Source organism: Polypterus senegalus, chromosome 7 (assembly GCF_016835505.1).
Source record: "Polypterus senegalus isolate Bchr_013 chromosome 7, ASM1683550v1, whole genome shotgun sequence".
NCBI classification, from domain to species: Eukaryota; Metazoa; Chordata; class Cladistia; order Polypteriformes; family Polypteridae; genus Polypterus; species Polypterus senegalus.
In genome coordinates this window covers 72,137,106-72,159,060 of record NC_053160.1, presented here as the reverse complement: position 1 = coordinate 72,159,060, position 21,955 = coordinate 72,137,106, and the positions used below count along the sequence as shown (strand labels likewise).

General features: G+C 36.3%; 1 protein-coding gene across 2 annotated transcripts in view; it reads right to left on the bottom strand.

Annotated features, from left to right (window-relative positions):
- Positions 1-21,955, bottom strand: part of fbxl17 (F-box and leucine-rich repeat protein 17) — a 970,397-nt gene that overhangs the window by 64,561 nt on the left and 883,881 nt on the right. For both annotated transcript variants that reach the window (XM_039758877.1, XM_039758878.1), the window contains exon 9: positions 14,914-15,056. In XM_039758877.1, the coding sequence (XP_039614811.1) occupies positions 14,914-15,056 (143 nt within the window). The remainder of the gene's footprint in view (positions 1-14,913; positions 15,057-21,955) is intronic.

The window sequence follows — 21,955 nt, the reverse complement described above, 5'->3', positions numbered from 1 at the left end:
AGGTAATGAGTTCCAGAGCTGGGGAGCAGAGCAACTGAATGTCAATGCGGAACTTAATTGGAAGCCAGTGAAGCTGCTGCAAGACGTTAGTGATATGGTGAATAGAGGGGGTTCTAGTAATGATGTGGGCAGCTGAATTCTGGACCAGTTGAAGCTTATAAAGAGATTTGCGAGAAAGACCAAAGAAAAGGGAATTGCAATAATCCAGACGAGAAGTGACAAGTCTATGAACAAGGATAGCAGGGGTGTGGGGAGTGAGGGAGGGGTGAATACAATTAATGTTATGCAGGTGGAAATAAGTAGACCGGGAGATATTATTGATGTGGGACTAAAAAGATACGATAAAATGACACCCAGACTCTTAACCTGTGGGGAAGGGGAGACAGAGGAATTATCAATAACAAAATGAAAAATGATCAGTTATGGATAATGTTGATTTTGTACCAATGAGGAGAATCTCAGTTTTGTCCCTGTTTAATTTCAGACAAATTGGAGAAAACCAGGATTTAATTCCTGCTATGTAATCAATAAGCGAGGAAGGTGGAAAGGAAAAAGTAGGTTTACTAGTGAAGCAGAGCTGGGTGTCATCAGTGTAAAAGTGGAAGCTAATGTTATATTTATGAAAGATATTGCCACAGGGAAGAAGGTAAATAATGAAAAGGAAAGGTCCCAGAACAGAGTCCTGGGGTACACCTGATGCAACAGCGGTGGGTTGGGATATAAAAGTTTTAAGCTGAACAAATTGAGTAAGGACTGAGTGATAGGTTCTAAACGAGTGGAGTGGAGTGTGGGTAATGCCAATCGAAGATAATCTATTAAGAAGAGTAGTGTGATAAATAGTGTCAAATGCCCCACTCAGATCAAGAAGGATGAGAATAGTGATTAAACCAGAATTAGTTGTCATAAGGAGGACATTAGTAATTTTGATAAGTGCCGTTTCTGTACTACGGAGAGGGTGAAAACCCAGATTAATTATATCCAGTCCCAGACCTTACTGACAGCTCTACCCAACTACATGTAAACTGCATGCTCACCACTTAATAGTGAGGACTTACTACTATGTAACCCCCATCGGTCGTGTGTGTGTTTTTTTGTGTATAATAATGTGCTTTCTACTCGTCTTGGCATCAATCCTAAAATGGTGTCTGGGCAGTTAACACAATTTTTGTTGCAGCTTGCTAATATAAAAAAGCACTTTGACAAAACCTCCAACTCTCCAGTAACATTCATGCAACAAGAAGTCTGTGTGTGTAAACTCTCTTATGCCAGAACACTGTGCTGGTTCTCACTATAACTGTTTGTGAGACTCTCTTGTGACTGGCAGCAGTTTTTGTCCATCTTGTAGTTCTGACTACCTCTCTTTCTCATAATAGGACTCCATGGAAAATCATCCATTAAACTTTTTGTATGACTCTCTTTGGCATTAACGTGAAATGTCCTGTGTGATTCACCACAGCACAATCTACAGCAGTAACTGCTGTTAAACCGGTTTAGCTCTCTCTGTAGCTCCATTGTGAAACTGTTCAGTGAAACTTCTCAAATGAATTATCTAAGACTGCCACTCACACTCACCCCTAATCCAAAACTAACTAACAGCAATTACCAAACAAGGCATTTAAGGACCCAAAAAGTGCATATAGTTTAGGCAGCTCCGATCATTACACTGTCTAAATTTTCAATAAATTTACTACTACTTATATGAGGAGTCAAGATATCATATTTATAAGAATTGAACAGCAAAACCATAAAATAAAATTCTTGTTCTTTATTTGCCAAAAAAAGAATTACTATTGAATGTGTACTGACTATGTTGTACATTAGGTGGCAGCAGCTTTGAAAGGAACTGAAATCAGGAGATGTTAACTTAGTCAAAAATTATAAGCCAACAGTCAGAAAAAAAAAAAGTTTCCAGAGTGTGTTTCCAGAAACTGTAGTTTGGAAATGAGTGAGGAAAACTTTGGAAACCCAAAAATAAAGTGGCCCATGTAAACAGAGCAAAATATTAAATCATAAATTGTAGTCAAAAAGCAGGGCTAAACATTCAACACAAGAAATTCAAAAACAACAAAGAATAAATGCAAAGGTCTTTTGGGAGAATCCAGAAATGTTATGCAACACACACTTCTGGATGACCTTGCCTATATACCTCAAAATGGTGGTGCCCATGAGAAAAACAAAAAGGGGTCACAGGAGAATGCTACTTATTGTAAAAATATGTCAAAAATCTAAATAAATGTGATCACAAGATTCCTTGATTTCTAAAACCTTTAAAGAAGGTTCACAATTATTTTTAGAGTTTGAGAAGAATTTCTAAAAAGTTAAAAAGCCTAATCAAGACAAACTGCTTCCCTACTTTTCAAACATGTGGTTACCTGTCCAGCAGATGGATAATGGAGTTCAGTTCCACAGATTCTATTCAAATTCATTTATTACAAAAATCTGGACTTGCAGTTTGTACAATGTTCGTATATTACCCCTAGAAAGTGCTTCTCCATGGGCTTCCTTAATGATCCTACGTGTCATCTCTGTTCACTGAAGACCTCAGGTACCTTTCTGCATATAGGCATACAGTATGTTCTGGGACAGCCCATTAGTATCTATTTTCTGGGTCTCTTTAGCTACCTTTCTATAGTATTTTACCATTCCCTTATCAATAGACATTTTCATCTCCTTGACCCTCTTCTTCTGTTTCTCTCTTTCTATGTTCAAGCAGAGGCTTTTCACATTAGGAACAATTGTTTCTAAGAAAGTCCTAGGCTTCTACTGGAGGTCTGATGGCTTGATTTCCTTTCTGGTCTGGAAATCAGCTTTCTTCAGACTTCTCTTTCTTGAACTCTCAGTGGCAAGGGACAATGGGACACCAGGCTTCTACATTCAAAAGTGGTATCATGTTGATCTCGTAAAGGACCGGATAGTGGTGTATCCTGGTCATATTTCTCTCCCTAAACCGATTAATGCTCATCAGTTGTGGAGGTGGTGTTTCCCTTTCCCAGTTTACTGTACAGGATTATTAACCATTTATTCACTTTTATCTTATACTAAAATGTATTCAAAATTGTTTATTTGTGAATTCTTTTAAATAAAAATGTGATCACAAAAAATCTATTATTACAATAGCTGGGCACTCATTTTTCTGATTGAAAACCTTGATAAAACATACACTGAAATCTGAATTATTATTAGTGACATCATTTAAGGATACCAACATGATAGAATCAGTGTTACTGTGGTCGCAATGTTGACTGCATTCCTGGGAAAATGCAGCATACATCTACTAGAAGCATAATTAATATTTAACTTGCCAAAATAAGATAATTTTCTAATTTCTTTATTAGGAACAAACGAAAGCAGAGAGACAAAAGATATCCCACTACTATACACATTATTTTACCAGAAAGAAAAAAAAAAAAATCTTTACAATAACTGCCAAAGCAACTATTTGCTGGCAGCCTATAATTAATTCTATTCAGATCTGATTTTATTGCAGAATTATTTACAATAGGTAGTTTCTCAATGGACAATGACATGCTTATTTTTAACTATCCTTTGCCTCCAATATTCTCATTAAAATATAAGTATTTTCTGTATTATTTAATCTTTCTGTAAATAATTTAACCGTCCACACATGGATACATTTTCCTAACTTTCTTTTCAATAGGAGGCATCACAGCTTTAAATATGATAAATCTATATTTAGCATATCTTATTCAAAGAATGCTGTAGATTACAATTCTATTGTCAGTCAGGAGGTAAAAGCCCACCTGGAAGGGATGATAATCCATCATCGAGCAATCATCTAAAAATCAAGGCAGTTTAGACTTTGTTACTTAACAGCACACCGCTGAGATGTGTGAAAAACAGAGATGATACAGGCAATACAAGGACCACGACCAAAACCAACAGAGACACTGACCAGGCAGATAATGGAGGAAAGAGGCAGAAGTCAAAAGTACCAGACAAGGAGTTCTACAGTGTTAATATTATTGAATAACAAGGGTAGTATTAATAGCCAAAATCATTTTCATGTTTGTTTTCTGTAGAAAAGGCCAAACTTTAATAAGCTAAATCCACCCCTTCTTAATGAAGTAATTCATCTTAAATAAATTAACTCTGCACCTACCCATGGTAGGAACATTTTAGGTAAGCGTGAAAGTCAGCATTATTTTTTCTATCATGTTTTCAGTTGTTTACATTTTGAAATTTAAAAGTAAAGAATATGAGTGTGCACCTTAGAATGTGAATGTGTTTATAGTGATGTTTCTTATTTTGGCAATGCACTATTAATTAAATAACAGATGCATGACAATACAAGTAAACAAACTCTTGAATGCATGCTTAATATAATACTCTAATACTGGATGCAAATTCAATATGATTAAGTGCTAAACTTTTCCTTACAGTTTAGTTAAATACCATACTCCCAAATGCTTCACAGTTTAGCCAAAATTGGAAATGGTATGGGGATTGTGTGACCACATCATCTGCTGTGTTGCTGTTGGATGTAGCTTTTCAAACTTTGTAACACTAGAAAGTGGTCTTCTTTTTAGGTTTATGCCACTTGCTCTCAGTCTACAGGGAGTGCAGAATTATTAGGCAAGTTGTATTTTTGAGGATTAATTTTAATATGGAACAAACACAGTGCTATCAGTCAATCCAAAATGTTAATAAACCTGAAACCTGAATGTTTCACAACGGAAATGTGAGTGTGAACATCATCAGGGGAATACATATGTGCGCACAATTATTAGGCAACTATTAGTGTGCAGATTTATTATGCAACTAAAGGAAAAATGAAAATTTTCCCATCTCACTTGTTTATTTTCATCTGTTATAGTGAGAATAATAAACAAACACCTCAAAATTTACAAATAAACATCTCTGACATTTAAAAAAAAAATAAATCAATCAATCAATGACCAATATAGCCACCCTTCTTTCCAATAACAGTCATAAGCCTTTCCATTCATGGAGTCTGTCAGTTTCTTGATCTGTTGACGATCAGCTTTTTGTGGAGCAGTGACTACAGCCTCCCAGACACTCTTCAGAGAGGTGTATTGTTTTTCTCCCCCGTAAATCTAGCGTTTAAGAAGTGCCCACAAGTTCTCGATAGGGTTTAGGTCAGATGAGGAAGGGGGGCCATGTCATTATTCCTTCATCTTTAAGGCCTTTACTGGCTGGCCACGCAGTGGAGAACTTCGATGCAAGTGATGGAGCATTGGCCTGCATAAAAATCATGGTCTTTTTCCTGTATCACTGTTTGAAGAAAGTGTCTTCAAAAACTGGCAGTAGGTTTGGGAGTTGATTTTGAGTTCATCTTCAATGCAAAAGGTCCAACTAGCTCATCTTTAAAAATACCAGCTCATACCAGTACCCCACCTCCACGTTGGAGTGGAGCTCTGTGCCCATTACTGATCCACAGGTCCATCCATCTGGTCCATCAAGAGTCACTCTCATCTCATCGGTCCATAAAACCTTTGAAAAAAATCTGTCTTCAGATATTTCTTGGCCCAGTTTTGACGTTTCAACTTATGTTTCTTGTTCAGTGGTGGTTGGGTTTCAGCCCTCCTTACCTTGGCCATGTCTTTGAGCACTGAACACCTTGTACTTCTGGGCACTCCAGGTAGGTTGCAGCTCTGGAATATGAAAGTACTGGAGGATAATGGGTTCCTGGTAGCTTCACGTTTGATTCTTCTCAAATCTTTGGCAGCTAATTTGCGTCTTTTGTTCTCAACACGTTTCTTGCGACCCTGTTGACTATTTGCAACAAAATGTTTGATGGTTCTGTGATCACACACCAATATCTTAGCAATTCCAAAAGTGCTGCATCCCTCTGAAAGACTTTTTACAATTTTTGACTTTTCAGAGTCAGTTAAATCTCTTTTTTGGCTCATTTTGCCTGAGGAAAACTAGCTGCCTAATAATTCTGCACACCTTGATATAGGGTGTTGATCTCCTTAGGCCACACCCTCCCTCATTACACAAATACACATCACCTGACGTGCTTAAATCCAATAAGCATTCAAGTTAATACAGCTTGGAGTTGGAATATACGCATTAAAAATGATGATATGGTCAAAATACTCACTTGCCTAATAATTGTGCACACAGTGTAGAGGCGACAGCTTTATTGTCAAAGTTCCTTAAGGTTTTATCTTCTCTAGTAATGCATTTCCATCTCATTATGTGGTCGGTGTGGCAATGCACTATCAGCGCATGCTTCCAAACTTCTCCTCCTCCATGTCAATTAGTGCAAAGTAATTGTGATAGTTTACTATAGCTCGGGCTCACTAACTTAGCACAGGGCTGTGATAGTTTTTTTTTCATTCAGTGTTGACTATATAAGATCTAATTATTTCTGTCTGGCTCCTGCTACGCACAAGTCGATGTCAAACTAAAGCATTCTAGAGCAGCAGGCATGCATATAAAGAAGAGATTACAACTTCTGTGAGGGAGCATGTGACTGAAAGAAAGATAAGATGATGGAATTAGACAGAATGGGTGAACACAGTGCAACTGACCTCTTGTGATATTTTTGTAGCTTGACAATTGACACAAATATTTTAAGTTTGTAGTTTAATAAGCAGTGTTTATTTTTAACTGCCTTCTACATTGAGTAAATAATTTTGTTTTGTCTTCTTTATATCAATCTTATGCTTATAACTCCTAGGACAAACTCAAGTCCCCTGTGACACGTTAACCAGGAGAAAGCTAGAACAGAAAATGGCAGGATGTATCCTCTGAGTTGATTTCATTGTCACCGCCAACAGTAATGACATTTTTTATTTCCTAAAGCATGTTTCCTGCATCTATCCAAAATGTAATTAAACAAAGCAGGGTATCCACCAATTAAACATAAAGATGCATTATTTGCAAAACTCTAAAATAACACACAAAAAAAACCTTTCATGGAAGTAGATTCATGCAGAAGTAAATGCAAATCAGAATCTAACAATGGATAGTATAATAGCAATAAACGCAGCTTTATTCTTTTCTTATACATGACACATAAAGAAACTATTTTTATACAGCTAAGCAGTACATCTAAAATACCCTGTGTGTGTATATAAATATATATACCTGTATGTGTGTGCTAAGACAGACAGAGATTGTGTGCACATGTGTGTATGTATCTGTGTATTTTATTACTCTATTATGTTAAAAAAGTTTTCCATTGCATCCGCCTTATTCATTCTTGGCCACCACTCTCCCAATCATTACTCTGACTGTGCACACCCTCTCTCCATACCAACACGTGACACTCTCAGGGATAACTGAAAAAAAATTATAGACTGCGATAGAAAAAGAATGGCAAGAGCTGATAATGAACATCGGAAAAAAGAAAATAAACGAAAAAGAGCTGAATATAATAAAAATCAAGAATCGTCCAATAAACAAAAAAAAAGAAAAAATATGACAAACAACATGCAAACAAATGCAAAAAAGCAACGTTTCTTAAATGTAAGTTAGAGGACAAAGTAATTCATAATAGTGTTTTTGACGAGGCATTAATGCAATTTCATTTTTTATTTACTTTTTATTTTTTTTTATCACATTCAATTTTTTTACTTCTACTTTTACTTTATACTCTGTTTTATTATTCATTGGTATTTAAAAGAGATAGTTGTAGTAAAATACTCAAGTTAACTGATTTTCTGACTAAAATAACAAAGGACCAAACCGTCTTCCTTCTGCGGCCCCCGCATACTCTTCTATATAACATCTCTTTAAATACAGTCGCTTTCTCTAACGGAGGAGCACCCTGATGCCCTTCAAGTGGCTTTGCTGCAAGATAGTGGGTACCCAGTGTCTCCGCCCAATGGGGTTGGCAAGTAAAGCAAGCAGGGGATGGAGTCCCCAATCTGCTTTTATAAAAGTGTAACTCATTTTGCAACACTCGTGCCCATTTGTGGTCATGCACAATAAAAAAAAATTACAGAGAGGGCTAACGTGCAGCAGTGGCACCAGCTCCACCAAGGGAAGCTGTGGTCTTGTTCTTGTAGATTTTGTTGCGTTACCAAGTCTCCACATTCTGATAACATTCCATGTGTTCTCAGTGTTTTACACAGTTTTTTAGATAAATGTATTACATTTAAACAATGGCAGCAAAGCATAATGCTAACGAAAATGTTTAGCCAAGTACTCCTAAGTGCTATTGTGTTGTGATAAACTTGGTTGATTTCTCGCACACAAAATTAAATGTTTATGGTAATGGGCAGCAGAAGTGTATGGTGAATAGGGTCTGCCAGAACCTAAACTCATTTTTCCATAGCATCAATGATTTTGTAGTTATGGTTTCTGTGGAGGTTTGCAGGAACATAATTTCTGCAGATAACAAGAATTGACTATATGTATAAATAATACACTATATATATATATATATATATATATATATATATATATATATATATATATATATATACACACACTTGTGGTGATCAGAAAGGTTGGAACCTAAAAAGTATTTTAAAGCATAAATTTGTAAGTGTCTAATGATTACATCCTCTGTAATAATATATCTGAATTACAAGTTTCTAATGTCGTTTCACATGGATATCAGCAACTGCAAAATCAAGTAGCATGCTATCTCTGAATTTCTAATGCTTGAGAACAGTACATCTTTGAAGATTCATTCACATTAAGTCAACACATATCAAAGCCAGTCCATTTTGCAAACCACAGTCAAAGAGAGTGTCTGCAGAATTCCTGCAAGATATGACATTTCTCAAAGATGACCTAAGGTCTGGCCATTCTCCCACACTGACGACAGAAGAAAAAAAGTGAAAGTGTATGATAAGGCTGACACGACAGATATTAGTCATGGGTCTGCCAAATCTACTATTTATGAACAGTTAAGGATGAGAAAGGTCTCAGCATTTTGGATTCCCAGAATGTTGACTTCTGACATGAAGCATCAGTGCATCTAATGTTCCAAGAAGAATCTTGAGCTTCTTAACTATTCTGAATATAGAGAAATTTAATAAGAATTTCTTAACTGGATATTGAAACTTAGATACATTGCTATGACCAAATGACAATCAGAAGAACAGAAACATGATAATTTTTCAACACCAAAAGAAATTCCAGGTGCAAGCCAGTGTTAGCAAGATCATGTGCATATGTCTTTAAGATGTTTCGGGTGTAATCAATATTGATTACATACCTCAAAAAGGCCAGCATAACTGCTCAAAGTCAGATGATTTAATGCTGGCCTGGAAGAGATGTCAAACCTACCCTGCTCTCTAGACCTGACCCCATTTGACTACCACCTATTCCCAAAAATTAGGGCAACTTTTGTGGTATACACTATGGCAAAGCCCTCATGTTAACTACAGAAAAGTGGTTGCACAAGCAAGAGAAAATATTTTGTGGGATGTGACATTAAATATTGTTAAATCAAAAGACAGAATTAATTTAGACAGTATGTCTAAAATGTAGGTGTTATCTTTGTCAAAGGATTAAACTACAATCATCATATTTCTGTGCTTTCTAAAATCTGCTCTCTCTATCTTAGCAATGTTGCAACACTAAGATGGATTCTTAGGATGCAGATTCATGGAATACTTATTTATTCTTCTCAAGTGGACCCGACTATTGTAATGCTTTATGGTAAGGCTTTTCAAATCCATTACTTACGAATCTACAGTTAACCTACAGCTAAGATGCAAAATAAGTCATATAATCACCTTAACGGCTTCCAATTGAATTTTGAGAAAACTGAAAACTCTTCACCTCACAAACAGAATTGTAAATGGTTTAGCTCCCCTTTAAAACATATATTAGTGTCTGTAGTCTAGAGCACATATTGAGATATTAAGGTGCAGGCATCTTTAAAATTAAAAAAATAAATAAAATAAGTAATGTACTTGCCAATATTAGAGATGCTCCATCAGTCTCAGAATTTTAATCAAGACTAAAGAATGTATATTTTAGCAATGCATATCATGTTAGAATTACTGCTGAGGTGATTCATATCACTCTCTTATACTGCTGTTTAATTGTAGTACAAAGGCATCAAACAGAACAAATATGGTTTAATCTTTTACTTGTTATTACACATCTATAAGAATACATTAATATTTTCTCATTTCAAAGTTGCTTTCACTTTCTAGATAAATTAATTTTATTACTCTGATTCTGAGTTAAATAATGATTTTTCTTTATGAAGTGTACAATTTATAAAAAAAAAGGAAAAAATGTGAAAAAGAACTCAATCAGCAAAAACACAGGTATGTTACAGATGCATGTCATAATTCTTTGCTTAGATTTAAGGTTGTTTTTCTTCTCCATCTGTTGTTAAATGTTTCCTCTTGCAATAAATCAAAATTTAGTTTTGAGAATTGCACCAGCCAGGGTGAAATGCAGATGTAACAGACAAGAACTGCATTGATAGAAACAGAAAATGACCACATGAAAATTATACTTTATCATGTCTATTATAATAATTCAACATTTCAGTCTTGCCATGCATGAATGATTTCAGTGTATTCAGTAAATTGGCTTCAATACATATTGCACAAAATGTTAAAACTTTTAGAAGACTAAATTACATTTTTCTTTCAACTCGCCTCATTTTCAGTAGCGTCGCCTTTCACAGAGCCTGAGCCACAGAGGACTTCTTTATGAATTTCTATAGAAGATGCTGAGCTGTAACTACTGTATGTCACACAATGAATAACTCCTCTGAAAAAGGGAATGACTTTGCATTCTGACAAGTTCAAGTATACCAGATCAGCATTACTCTAGCTGTGAAAAAAATGAATGTATTAACAATGACGAGGTAAGGGGGGAATCAGACACACTTCTATAATTAAGATTTATTGTCTTTAATGCCTTGCATTGGTTATTTATTATGACGACTCTAATAAACATAGATCTCTTTTATATTTTATATCTGTATTTGGAAGGAAAAAACATCATATTTCAAATCTTTTTACATTATTAGAAAATATTCCAGAGTGCCATTCTGCACTTTTCACTTTGCATGATAAACACATTTTTCACCGTAAGCTCTCAAAACTCATGTAAATATCGGAAAATTAATTGCTTTCAAACTTGTAATCTTCACCATATTTACAAGATCAATCAATCTGTTTCTCAGTAGGCAATACATATTAAGACTATTATCTAAAATATAAATAAGGAAACATATCTTATTACATTACAGACAATAGTAATAATGCGACAAAAAAGATTTCTATAGATAGACATATTGGTAGGGCATCTTAAATCTAGGTTCCTGATATGTGAAAAGACCCTAAATGATCCTGAATGCAAGGGTGGAGATCATGGTGTTAAGCTCACTGAGGAAGTCCCTATGTCGGACCTAGAGTCTTCCCAGCATTTCAAAATGGGTGCATTGTGTATTTTACTTCATTAATTTTATCTTTAATCATATTATCATTATTAAATAATGGATTAAATAACCAAAACACTTGGAAATGCAGACTTAAAATTATGATGATGAAAATCTTAAAAACCAAGTTAAAGAAATCTCACTAATTTATTCCCATGTAATATACATACAATCTTGATGAATTCTGATCAAAAATTAACTTAAATGTACAATTTCTAAATTGATCTCAAAACATGCAAACCAGTAAATAGCAACTTTATTAATTAGGCTAAGAGTCCAATTAAAAACAAAACTTGGTTGAAATAAAAACCTGCAGCTACATGAGTTCCCCAGGACTAACTCTGAGAAGCACTGCTGTATGGTGCTGTCTCTTCTCTGCTGAGATTAAAAATCTTGTCAGTTAGTGTAGCGCAGGTCCCTGTGGAGCTGGGGTGGGTATAGCTGTCAATGTTCACACCATGGGCACAGAGATTGGTAAATTTCATTTTAAATACACGAGAAGTTTAAGGAATGAATTGACTAATATTCTGTCTCTGCTACTTACGGCTTAAACCTTGATGCAGTTCAGACAGTCAAATATGTTGTCACACACGTGCACATTGAAGGCAGTTAAAGGGCTTGAATGAAAGTAATTCCGAACCAGACCGGGAGATGGCAGAGTGCACTGACTCTTTTTCTCAGACTGTTCACGGGAAATTCTGCCTGGCCCTGATGACGTCAATTCTGGTTTTGACCCCTTTGACGTCACTTCCGGGTCCGAGCCTATGGACGAAGACCCTTCCGGTCCCAGCCCCTTTGAGGTCACTTCCTATACTGGCCTTTAAAAGCCGCCACCTTTCTACTATCCCCTCAGTTCTGTTCGGTACTCTGATTTGTACACTTCAGTACATTAATTTATTCTATCTTGCAGCCAGGAAATAATATACAGGTGGTTTCCCCAAATCTTGCTATGGCTCTTTATCAAGTTTGTGACAATGTATACGTCATTTGACAGCCTTTAGTTCTGGACACAAACTAAGTCAAGTCAAGTCAAGTTGGGGAACATGCACTGGTACAGTGTGTTACCGCACCCATTACACAACAAAACAACTCAGGATCCCAGTTGGCAAACCCCCAGGTAGACACGTGGTCCAGTCCCACCCTCCGGAAATGACCCTCTATCTGCCGCAGCCAGGTGTTACATGGGCGGCCCCTTGGCCTGGTCCAGCCACTTGGGTCCCCAACAATGAGGATCTTACAAGCTGGATGACCCTCGGGGAAATGTGCCACATGGTCGTAGTGCCATAACTGACGTGCCCTCACAATGCAGGTAATGTGCCTCATTCGTGACTCCATGAGCAACCGCTCATTTGACACAAAGTCAAACCAATGGTACCCAAGGATTTTCTGGAGAGACACAGTACCAAAGGAGTCCAGTCTTTGTCTCAGGTCACTGGATAGCGTCCATGTCTCGCAACCATATAAGATGAACTGGAAATGAACCAGAGAGATTGTGATGTACTGGAAAGTTGTAAACACAGTAAAGCCAAAGACTGTTTAAAGTAAAAAACGGGAATGACGCAGAGAAATTAGGAAAGGACAAATTTAAAACTTTAAAAAACCAACCAACAGATATATATGAATAACATAATGAAATAAAGCAATGTTTGATATGCTAGTCATCAGGAAAAAAACAAAACTAACCCAATGTCAAAAGCTATATAATTACTGCTACTATTTTTTCATAACCCTAAATCATCATTTTTTTGTCTTAAACAATTAAGTCCTCTGGTCAGTACTGCTACTATTTCTCTACCCAACACTGTGATGGATCATCTCTTCTTGAGTCTGCTCGAATTGTTCTGGATTGTAATTGCATTCAAAAAGTTCAAATGAGAAATAAAGTTCAGTGTACTAACTACGAAAAATGTATAAAGACCAAAACAAGTGTGAGTTATTCAACAAAACAAGTTGGTTGATGAGAGATTACTAAATCTGCTACAAAAACAAGTAAAGGCTGATCTCAATGTACTCTCTGGTATAGAATGTAAGAAGTTAAAAGTCCCATACAAGTTGGGATACCGATAAGCATGACAACCAGAAACAGAAGCTAGAATACCTAAGACTGCAAAAATGTTAAAGAAGTGTTGTATATAGCAGCATATACAAGATGTTCTTATAATGATTAAAGAGTCTTGGATAAATGAGGATGAACTTAATTATAATGGATACAAATGTCACAAGCAGAGAGGTTAGGCTTAAGGTTGATATAAATACAGAAAGATTTCTGTTCTCTTTTTCCTTCCAGTGGAACAGATATTTTCTAACTTCACTTTCAAAAACATTGAAAAGGCACTCCATGACAAGTGGTCACAACGTTATAGTGAGCAGCAATGATTTTTATGGAATTTCTTTTAGGATACAGATGATGAAGTGTAGTCTGGGAGTCAATAGAGTCAGTACACTGGAATCAATATTGGTCTTTTGTCATTTTATAAGGATTAAACCAGAATCAAAACCACAAAATGAAACAAATCAAAGCAGTAACTCTTTCTCCTAAGTGACTTTTGACTCTGTGTCAGTCCTGTCACTAAAGTCTGTACTTTGTCCGAGTCAAAGTCTGGATCCTTCACCATTCACGTCACCATTTTTTGAAGGGCAATCATGTCAATATCAAGAACCATACAGTTGCATGCCACATCCCCTACTGCCTTTTTCTCACCAGTGTTGAAGACTCTCAGATTTGATCAGTAGCATAGGTATATGGAGCATTATGTTCTAAATCATCCTTTTTAAAAGACCCTCTCACTAAATTTACATGTTAAACATGTAGTGTTAGATACATAGTTCTGAGTCACCTAATGTACACTATGTTTTAGTATCATGTTTTATATTTTTTGAATTCACATTAAATTAAAAATAATTCTCACTTAAGCTTGCCAAAAAAAACCCAGACCAGACCTAAATGCGTTACAGATGGGAGTTAATTTAAAAGCCCTGGTAGCAAGACAAAATGCTTAATTGTAAGCTTTTCAGAACAGACCAATCCATGCAGGAATGTGTATAGGTGTTTCAGCAGACAAAAGAAAGCTTTTCAGCTCGCAATGATGATGGCTGCAAGCTAATATATATGCAAAATATTTATTGGCAAGAACCAAATCCATGACCTTTAATTTCCCAAAAAATAAACCTGCTCAAGCATATATTTCAGTGGTAAAAGATGACAGTAAAAATATTTTGGTCTCTGGTCTTCTGTTTTTTTTTTTTTTTTTAACATCTTTAACAAACACTTCTGCATTTTGAATACCAATTTATTTCTGCAGCTATTGAAATACACCAATGCTATTATAATTATCTTATCTAAATCAGCATGGAAAGGGCCATGTTCTGCAGCAGCTGCCATTCTAATAAGTTACCAATTCAACCTTGCAGTTAAAATATGACATATCATGAAATACTGCAAAATGCAATCTTTGTAAACAACCTAATTAGACAAAGTCAGGATTAATTTTGATCTGCCCTTTCCATTGTTTACTCCAGACAGTCAATAACTGCTAACAGCTTCCAGAGGAGCCTCTTACCTTATCACACCTCATCAGCCCCAGGTACCTGAGGGACTTGCTGCTTTTTGCTATCTGAGTGGCTCCCTGATCCGTGATCTCTTTACACCATCCTGCATCCACAGTTTCTATGGTTGAGCTGTACTGGCCAATGGCTATTAAAGCTGAAAAAATAAAATAAAATAAAAATAAAGCAAAATACATAACATCAAACTCTGAAAAAGATGTATTACAGTTGGACTCATTTATGCTTTGTCATGAAACCTGTTCACAAATCTGTTTTTAGGTAGAGCAGTAATTGATAATCATGTACTTTTGGCACCCTGACGTTTAATGCTTACCAGTTATGCTCAGCATGGTTTACACATTTAGTTTGTCAGTAAATCAGCCCATATGGTTCCTAGCAACAGCTTTTATAAAATCTCAACCTCATGGAAGGAGTAAAATGCAAACTGCATAAAACAAATAACCAATTCTGGGTTGCATTCAATGTTTAACACTAAAAAATATACAAAATGGCTTTAGTATTGACTTTCATTGCTGGTGGCTGAGGTGTAACACGGGCATGTGTACAGGAATATCAGGATTATAACAGAAGAGAAATAACAATAAAAATAATATAAAAATAGTTCAATTCATGTGTCTCAGTTATTTCAAATATGTGAAGGCTGAATTCTGCATTTAATTAATCATCTAGCCCCAGCTACAGCAGACATTGATCATTTGATGCTACTTGACACAAAAGGTCTCTATTACACATAAATACTGTACATATACTGTATACATATAACCATATACAAACAAATATATACACATATTTACAAACAAATGCATATCCATATACTCTAAAAACATACATACATAAATTAATATGTACTGTACATATTCTACAGTGGATTCAGAAAGTACTTAGACCCCTTTACTTTCTGTACGCTTTATTGTGTTGTAGATGAAATTTTAAATGAATAAATTTGTGATTTTTGCCCATCAACCTACACTTAATAATCAACAACGACAAAGTGAAAACATGTTTTCAGAAAGGTTTGAAAATATGTTAAAGATTAAAAATTGAAATCTTTATACAAGTATTCAGACCCTTTGATGTAGCACTCCAAATTATGGTCAAGTGCATCCTGTTCACTTTCATTGTTCTTGAGATGTGCCTAGAACTTGACTGGAGTCCACCTGTGGCAAATTGAATTAACTGGACATTGTTTAGAAAGGCACACACTTCTTTATGTACAGTAAGGTCCCATAATTCACACTGCATGCCAGGTCCAAAACCAAGCTATGAATTCTGAAGAACTTCTTGTAGAGCTTCAACAATATAATTGCGGTAAGGCATAGATCAGGGCAACGGTATAAAATCACTTAGAAAACTGGAACTCAGTGGCCTGAGTAATTGTGAAATGGAAGACGTTTGGAAGGGCCTTCGTTTGGGAGGTGACCAAGAACCCAGAGATGACACAAACAGAGCATCGGAAATCCTCTGATGAGATGGGAGAACTTATCGGAAAGTCAATTCTCTGGTCTGGCAATGGCCAGGCACTGCTCACCTCTAACACAATCCATCTGATGAAGCATGATGGTGGCAGCATTGTGCTATTGGCGTGCGTCTCAGAGGCAGGGACAGTGAGAGTGATCAGAATTGAGAGATGGATCAATGCAGCCAAATACAGTGAGATCCTGGAAGAAAACATAGTCCAGAGTGTAGACAACCTCAGAATGGGGCAAAAATTCTTCTTTCGGCACAACAGTGACCTGAAGCATACAGCTGAAACAGTGCTTGAGTGACTTTGGAACAAATCTCTAACTGTCCTTGAGTGGCCCAGCTAAAGCTTCTACTTAAACCCCATAGAACATCTGTGGAGAGACCTGAAGAAAGCAATTTACAGATGCTTCATTTCCAATCTAATGAAGCCTAAAAAGACCTGCCAGTAAGAATATGATAAACTGACCATATCCAAGTGTGCAAAGTGCAAGAGACTTACCCAAGAAGTTTTGAAGTTGTAACTGCTGGCAAAGGGGTTTTTACAACGTATTGAATTAAGGGTCTGAATATTTACATGAATAAGAGGTTCCAGTATTTAAATTTTTGATAAATTTGCAAACCTTTCTGAAAACACGCTTACACTTTTCACTTTGTCTTTTGTGGTTATTGCGTGTAGATTGATGGGCAAAATTGACAAATATAACTATTTAAAATTAAATCTGCATCACAATAAAACTGTATTTATAAATATGCTGTATATATAATATACGGTGCCCTACAAATTGTTCCTCAGTATTTTCATGATGGCAAAATACATATAATATGAATTAAATATTTTCCCATCATTTGAAAAAACTGCATAACAATCTGGAGGAAACTAAATGAATAAAACTAAATTTAAAATGGGTGTGCGCCCTTCATTCAAAACTTGAATAGAACAGCAGTCAACATTTATGAATCACCACTCTTGACTTTCTTTTGCTGTCAATTGACAGAAACATCTGTTTCCCTGTCAGATGCTGCATCATAGTACAAACATGCCAGCATTTTGACATTTTTACTGCCATTTCCAATGCACATTTTTTTGCCTTTAGAGATGGATTGCAGAGTGAATATTAGTGCACAGCAAACAACAAACAAACAACAAAGTGATAATTAAGGTGATCTTGTGCCTGTTTTGGTTGGATTACTATAAAATGCTTTACTCCCTCTATGCCAGGGGTGTTCAACTCCGATCCATGGCTGCAGGTTTTCATTCTCACCATTTTCTTCATCATTGACCAGTTTTTGTTTCAAATTTAATTCTTTTGCCTTAATTGTACTCAACTTGCTTTTTAAGACTCATGGCCCTCAATTGTTTCTTTTTTACTTAAATGGCAGTCAAACAATAATGAGATAGAAAATGAGCCAGCACATGACTATCATATAATATCTGAAAATAAAGGAAAGAGAAGGTTTCAGTAATGTTTATCTACTGAGATCACCAAAATATTTTCATGGTACTCTTTGAAAAAGAAAACCAAAAGTTTTGGAAATGTCTGCTGTGGCAGAATGAGAGCATCAACAAGCCAAGGAATTATAATAACTGGTTTGATTAACAATAAGAATTGGCTTCTAATTAAGAAACTGGAGTGAAATTAGTTGGAGTTTGAGGCCCTAACTTAGCTGGTCATCTGTTGACTTGCTTCACAACTCATTTTTGTTTGGTGGCCATTTAAGGAAAACAGAATCAATTCAAAGGTCTTATAAAACACTGCAATTAAAATTAAAGGAACAGAAGTCAATTACCAGCAGAAATGTGTCAATGGATGGAGAAAGTGGCAGGAAGGAAAAACTGCAGCTACTTTAGTGCTCCAGGAACTGAGTTGGACACCCCTGCTATGCTTTACCATCTGCCTATGTTTGTAAGTCTGTAAGAAGATAACATGCTACTCTTTGCCAATACAAGAGCATTCATAGCTGTTAAAATATCAGCTTCTGAATTAATTTCAAATTCATTCTGGGTAATAAAAAACACTCTTTGTATATTAGATATAATATGAAGAAAAAGAACAAGGTATAGAAAAGCTGTGTTTAAAGTTGCCTAGTGATAGAAGGCATTCATCTTGTACAGTCCACTGCTCAGTAAGGAGTATTGCAAAGTGTGGTAAATTTTGAGAATGGCTCATTACTTTTGGGTTTCAAACACAAATCCTGCATCTATGAGTGCTTCTCTGCATAAGCAAGACTGGACACTAGCACTTTCTGTGCATCTTCCCTTTATGATGGTTTAATGAATTAAATTAATGCTTTAAAATTAGTTCAATAAGAACTCCTCTTAATATTATTAAACTAAAGGTTACTGCCGATTCTCAGGATAATATCAAATAAATTACATGACCTGTCTGCACTGAAATTGCATCAGTCTCCTTACTTTAAAAGAAATCAGATTTTCAAATAAATACTTCTGTTCTGGGCTGCAGAGGGTTAGAGCTCAATTCAGAAGCACTTGATGCAAAGCAGGGAAAAATGCCAGTCTATGACAGGGAATGGCTCATGCATACAACCTGCACTCATTCACCTTTAGACCTGATGAAGAAGAAAAAGAGAGAACATGGAGAAAGACCCACAAAGACGCAGTGCGATGGGCAAACGCCACAAAGACAGTGATTGGGATTTGAACTTTACTTACCATTACCATATTACACCCCAAATATAGGACCTGGTTAAATCATTCTTTTTTTTTATATTAAAAACACTAGGGGGCTCTGCCCCCTGCTCGCTTCACTCACCCACCCCCAGGTTTGGTTTACCTGATATACAATTTAAAGAGATTGTTATTTTCATGGGAATTGTTACATATGCATTATTTTCATTTTTACTTTAAAACTTTTGTAAAAACAATATTTGTCCTTTATTTCCGGCCCCCGGGCGTGGTTAAATCTTTTTCTCGTGGGACGTATTAGGCTGTTCGTGTTGCGAAGGGGGTGCTGAATGCATGCTAAGGAGATGCGGTCGGAACAGCTACTGTCTTGCTGCTGGCGAGCTGTGTGCTCTGCTTGTTGCGCTGGGTGTTGATCGTTTAAAAGCCTGTACAGCAGCTTTTCTTTTTGCCACTTCACTTCTCTGCCATTCGCGCTGTGTGGCTGAATGCATGCTAAGGAGATGTGGTCGGATCATCTGCTGACTTGCTGCTGCTGACGAGCTGCGTGTTCTGCTTGTCGCTTGTTGTTGTTTTAAGAGCTGGGAGCACGTGAAGTGTGTCTGCCAAAAGCATTCCAACAACTGCTAGGCTGGATGTCCATGAACTTGTTTTAGATTGTTTGTAAGTAGGACGTGATGTACAAAAGTCACCGTCTCATGGGTTTTGCTTCCTAAGGTTGTAACGTCTAGTCTCGCGTGACATCAAAGTGTCTCTCTGAGATGATCACATCTCAATCGCTTTGCTCAACCTCCAACCTCCCCCCTCCCGGAGTCGCGCTACACTTCTGCCACTTTGTGTCTCTCCCGCTCGCATTGTGAAGGGGGGGAGCTGAATGCTCGCTAAGGAGATGCGGATGGATCAGCTGCTGCTGCTGAGGTGCGTGTTCTGCTTGTCGCACTGCACGTCAATCATTTAAAAGCCTGTACAGCAGCTGTCCTTTTGTCTCACTGCCTTGTCTCGCGGGACATTAAAGTGTCTCTCGCAGGATGTCAAATTGTCTTCCGAGAAGATCCCGTCTCGTCTCCCGCCCAAGATTTCTTTTTATAATAGAGAGATTAGTTTGTTTTTTTAATGTAGATATAGATGCCAATCAAATATTTTCAACTGGTCTTTATGGAAACTTTTCTTGAAAAATGTAGCCAAGCAAACTGCAAAAAGTAACCTTCACCTTCAAAACTGCCACAGACGCAAAAAACAAAGATGTATGTTTGGACAACTAGTATGGGCAGGTAGAACCTTTTACACACTCTGTCTGACAATTGAATTCCCTAACAATAAGAGTAGATGGACATTTGGAGTGTTAACACTAAAATTTTACCAATAAGCATAGGTGATCTTTGGGGATATAAATACCAAAAGGTAGCTCTGATTGTACAGATCGGGACAAGGTACTGTAGCATTAGCACAATCTACAGCTCAAAGGGTGCTAAGCTTTTTGAACCACTGTGAAATGTCTAGTTATTCACACTGTAGTTAATATTTCTTTCAGTTATTCATTTATTTTAGATATTAAAACTAATTTAGTTTAGTAGAAGTTTACCTAATTTGTCAAAGTTTGTGTTTCAACATTCTTGTTTAACATTATGTTGCACTTGTTTTATATACTTTATTAATCCCTGTAAATCTGTAATTATTAATAGTGTGTGATGCTCCTAAGTCAAAGTGCCAATAATAAGAATAAAATAAATTGAACATTTAACCTCTCATTTGGGGGTTGAATTCTGTTTTGTTAGGTTTTGTCTTTTTTGTTACTGCTTTCTTTTTTTTAACTTTCTGTTGTTTATTTTCTTTTTTCTAGTTATCTTTAAAGTTATTCATTGTATAATTTTAACTTGGTTGCATGCAATGTTTTTTTCTCAAAATAAAATTAATACAAAATGTAAAAAAGAATATTTAACCTCTTACTCCATCTGTTTTCTAGGATGCAAGCGGCTGAGATTAACCTTTATAACACTGCGTATGAAGATGGATTTTCCACCTTCAAGGATGCTTTCGTTTTTAATTTCTGTAAATGGGCTTACATATCTTACAGTTTAAGGCACTATACAGCATCCTTAGATACAATTATTTTTAAAACAGGGTTGAAGGAAGTTTGAGTCTTGCCCGGCAGTACTGGTGAGGATGTCAGTACATTACTGTACAAACAAAATAAGTGATTGATTATTTCTTGCTTTTAAAACTATTCATAGGTGCTAACACAATAAACATCACCAGTTTGGATAAACATGTCAGTGTTTCCCAAAGGGCAATTATCTGGCTTGACAAAGATGAATGCTGTTTTTATTGTTTAAACCTAAACAGGACATAGTCACCTCTGAGGTTTAATTTCATCATAATCACATGAATGGTGTATCCCCCCACCTAGTTGTCAAGACTTCCTCACCATGTGGGAATCATCTTCAAGGGTCTTCTGCTAACCAACACCACAAAGTACATGTGCTTTAGCTTAATCATATGTAAAAGTTGATATGCTCTGAACAAGGCACTTAAGTTAATCTAGAGTGCTCAAGTCTCCACAGTGTGAATAACCGTTCTTCTTGATGGTACTCACACTTCAGAAGGCACCAGCGTTGTTGGCTTTTTCTAAGTCATACTAAAGACCCATTTATTGAATACAATATTTGACAGTGAAATTAACTGTGGTGCCTTTGACTTAATAATTTTAAATGTGATCCTCTCCTGCAAATATGTAATGAACTGCTCTATTCTTATCTAACTGCTTTGTAATTGTCTGTTCATGGAAACTGCTTCATGGAAAGAATGTTTTATAAATCGGCAGGAATTTTGGCAGCATAAGATACTGGCAGGGAAAAATATACTGTGTTAGTAATCGAAAATCACTTTAACTATGCATCACTGAGGTACTGGATACTACTGACATTCCAGAG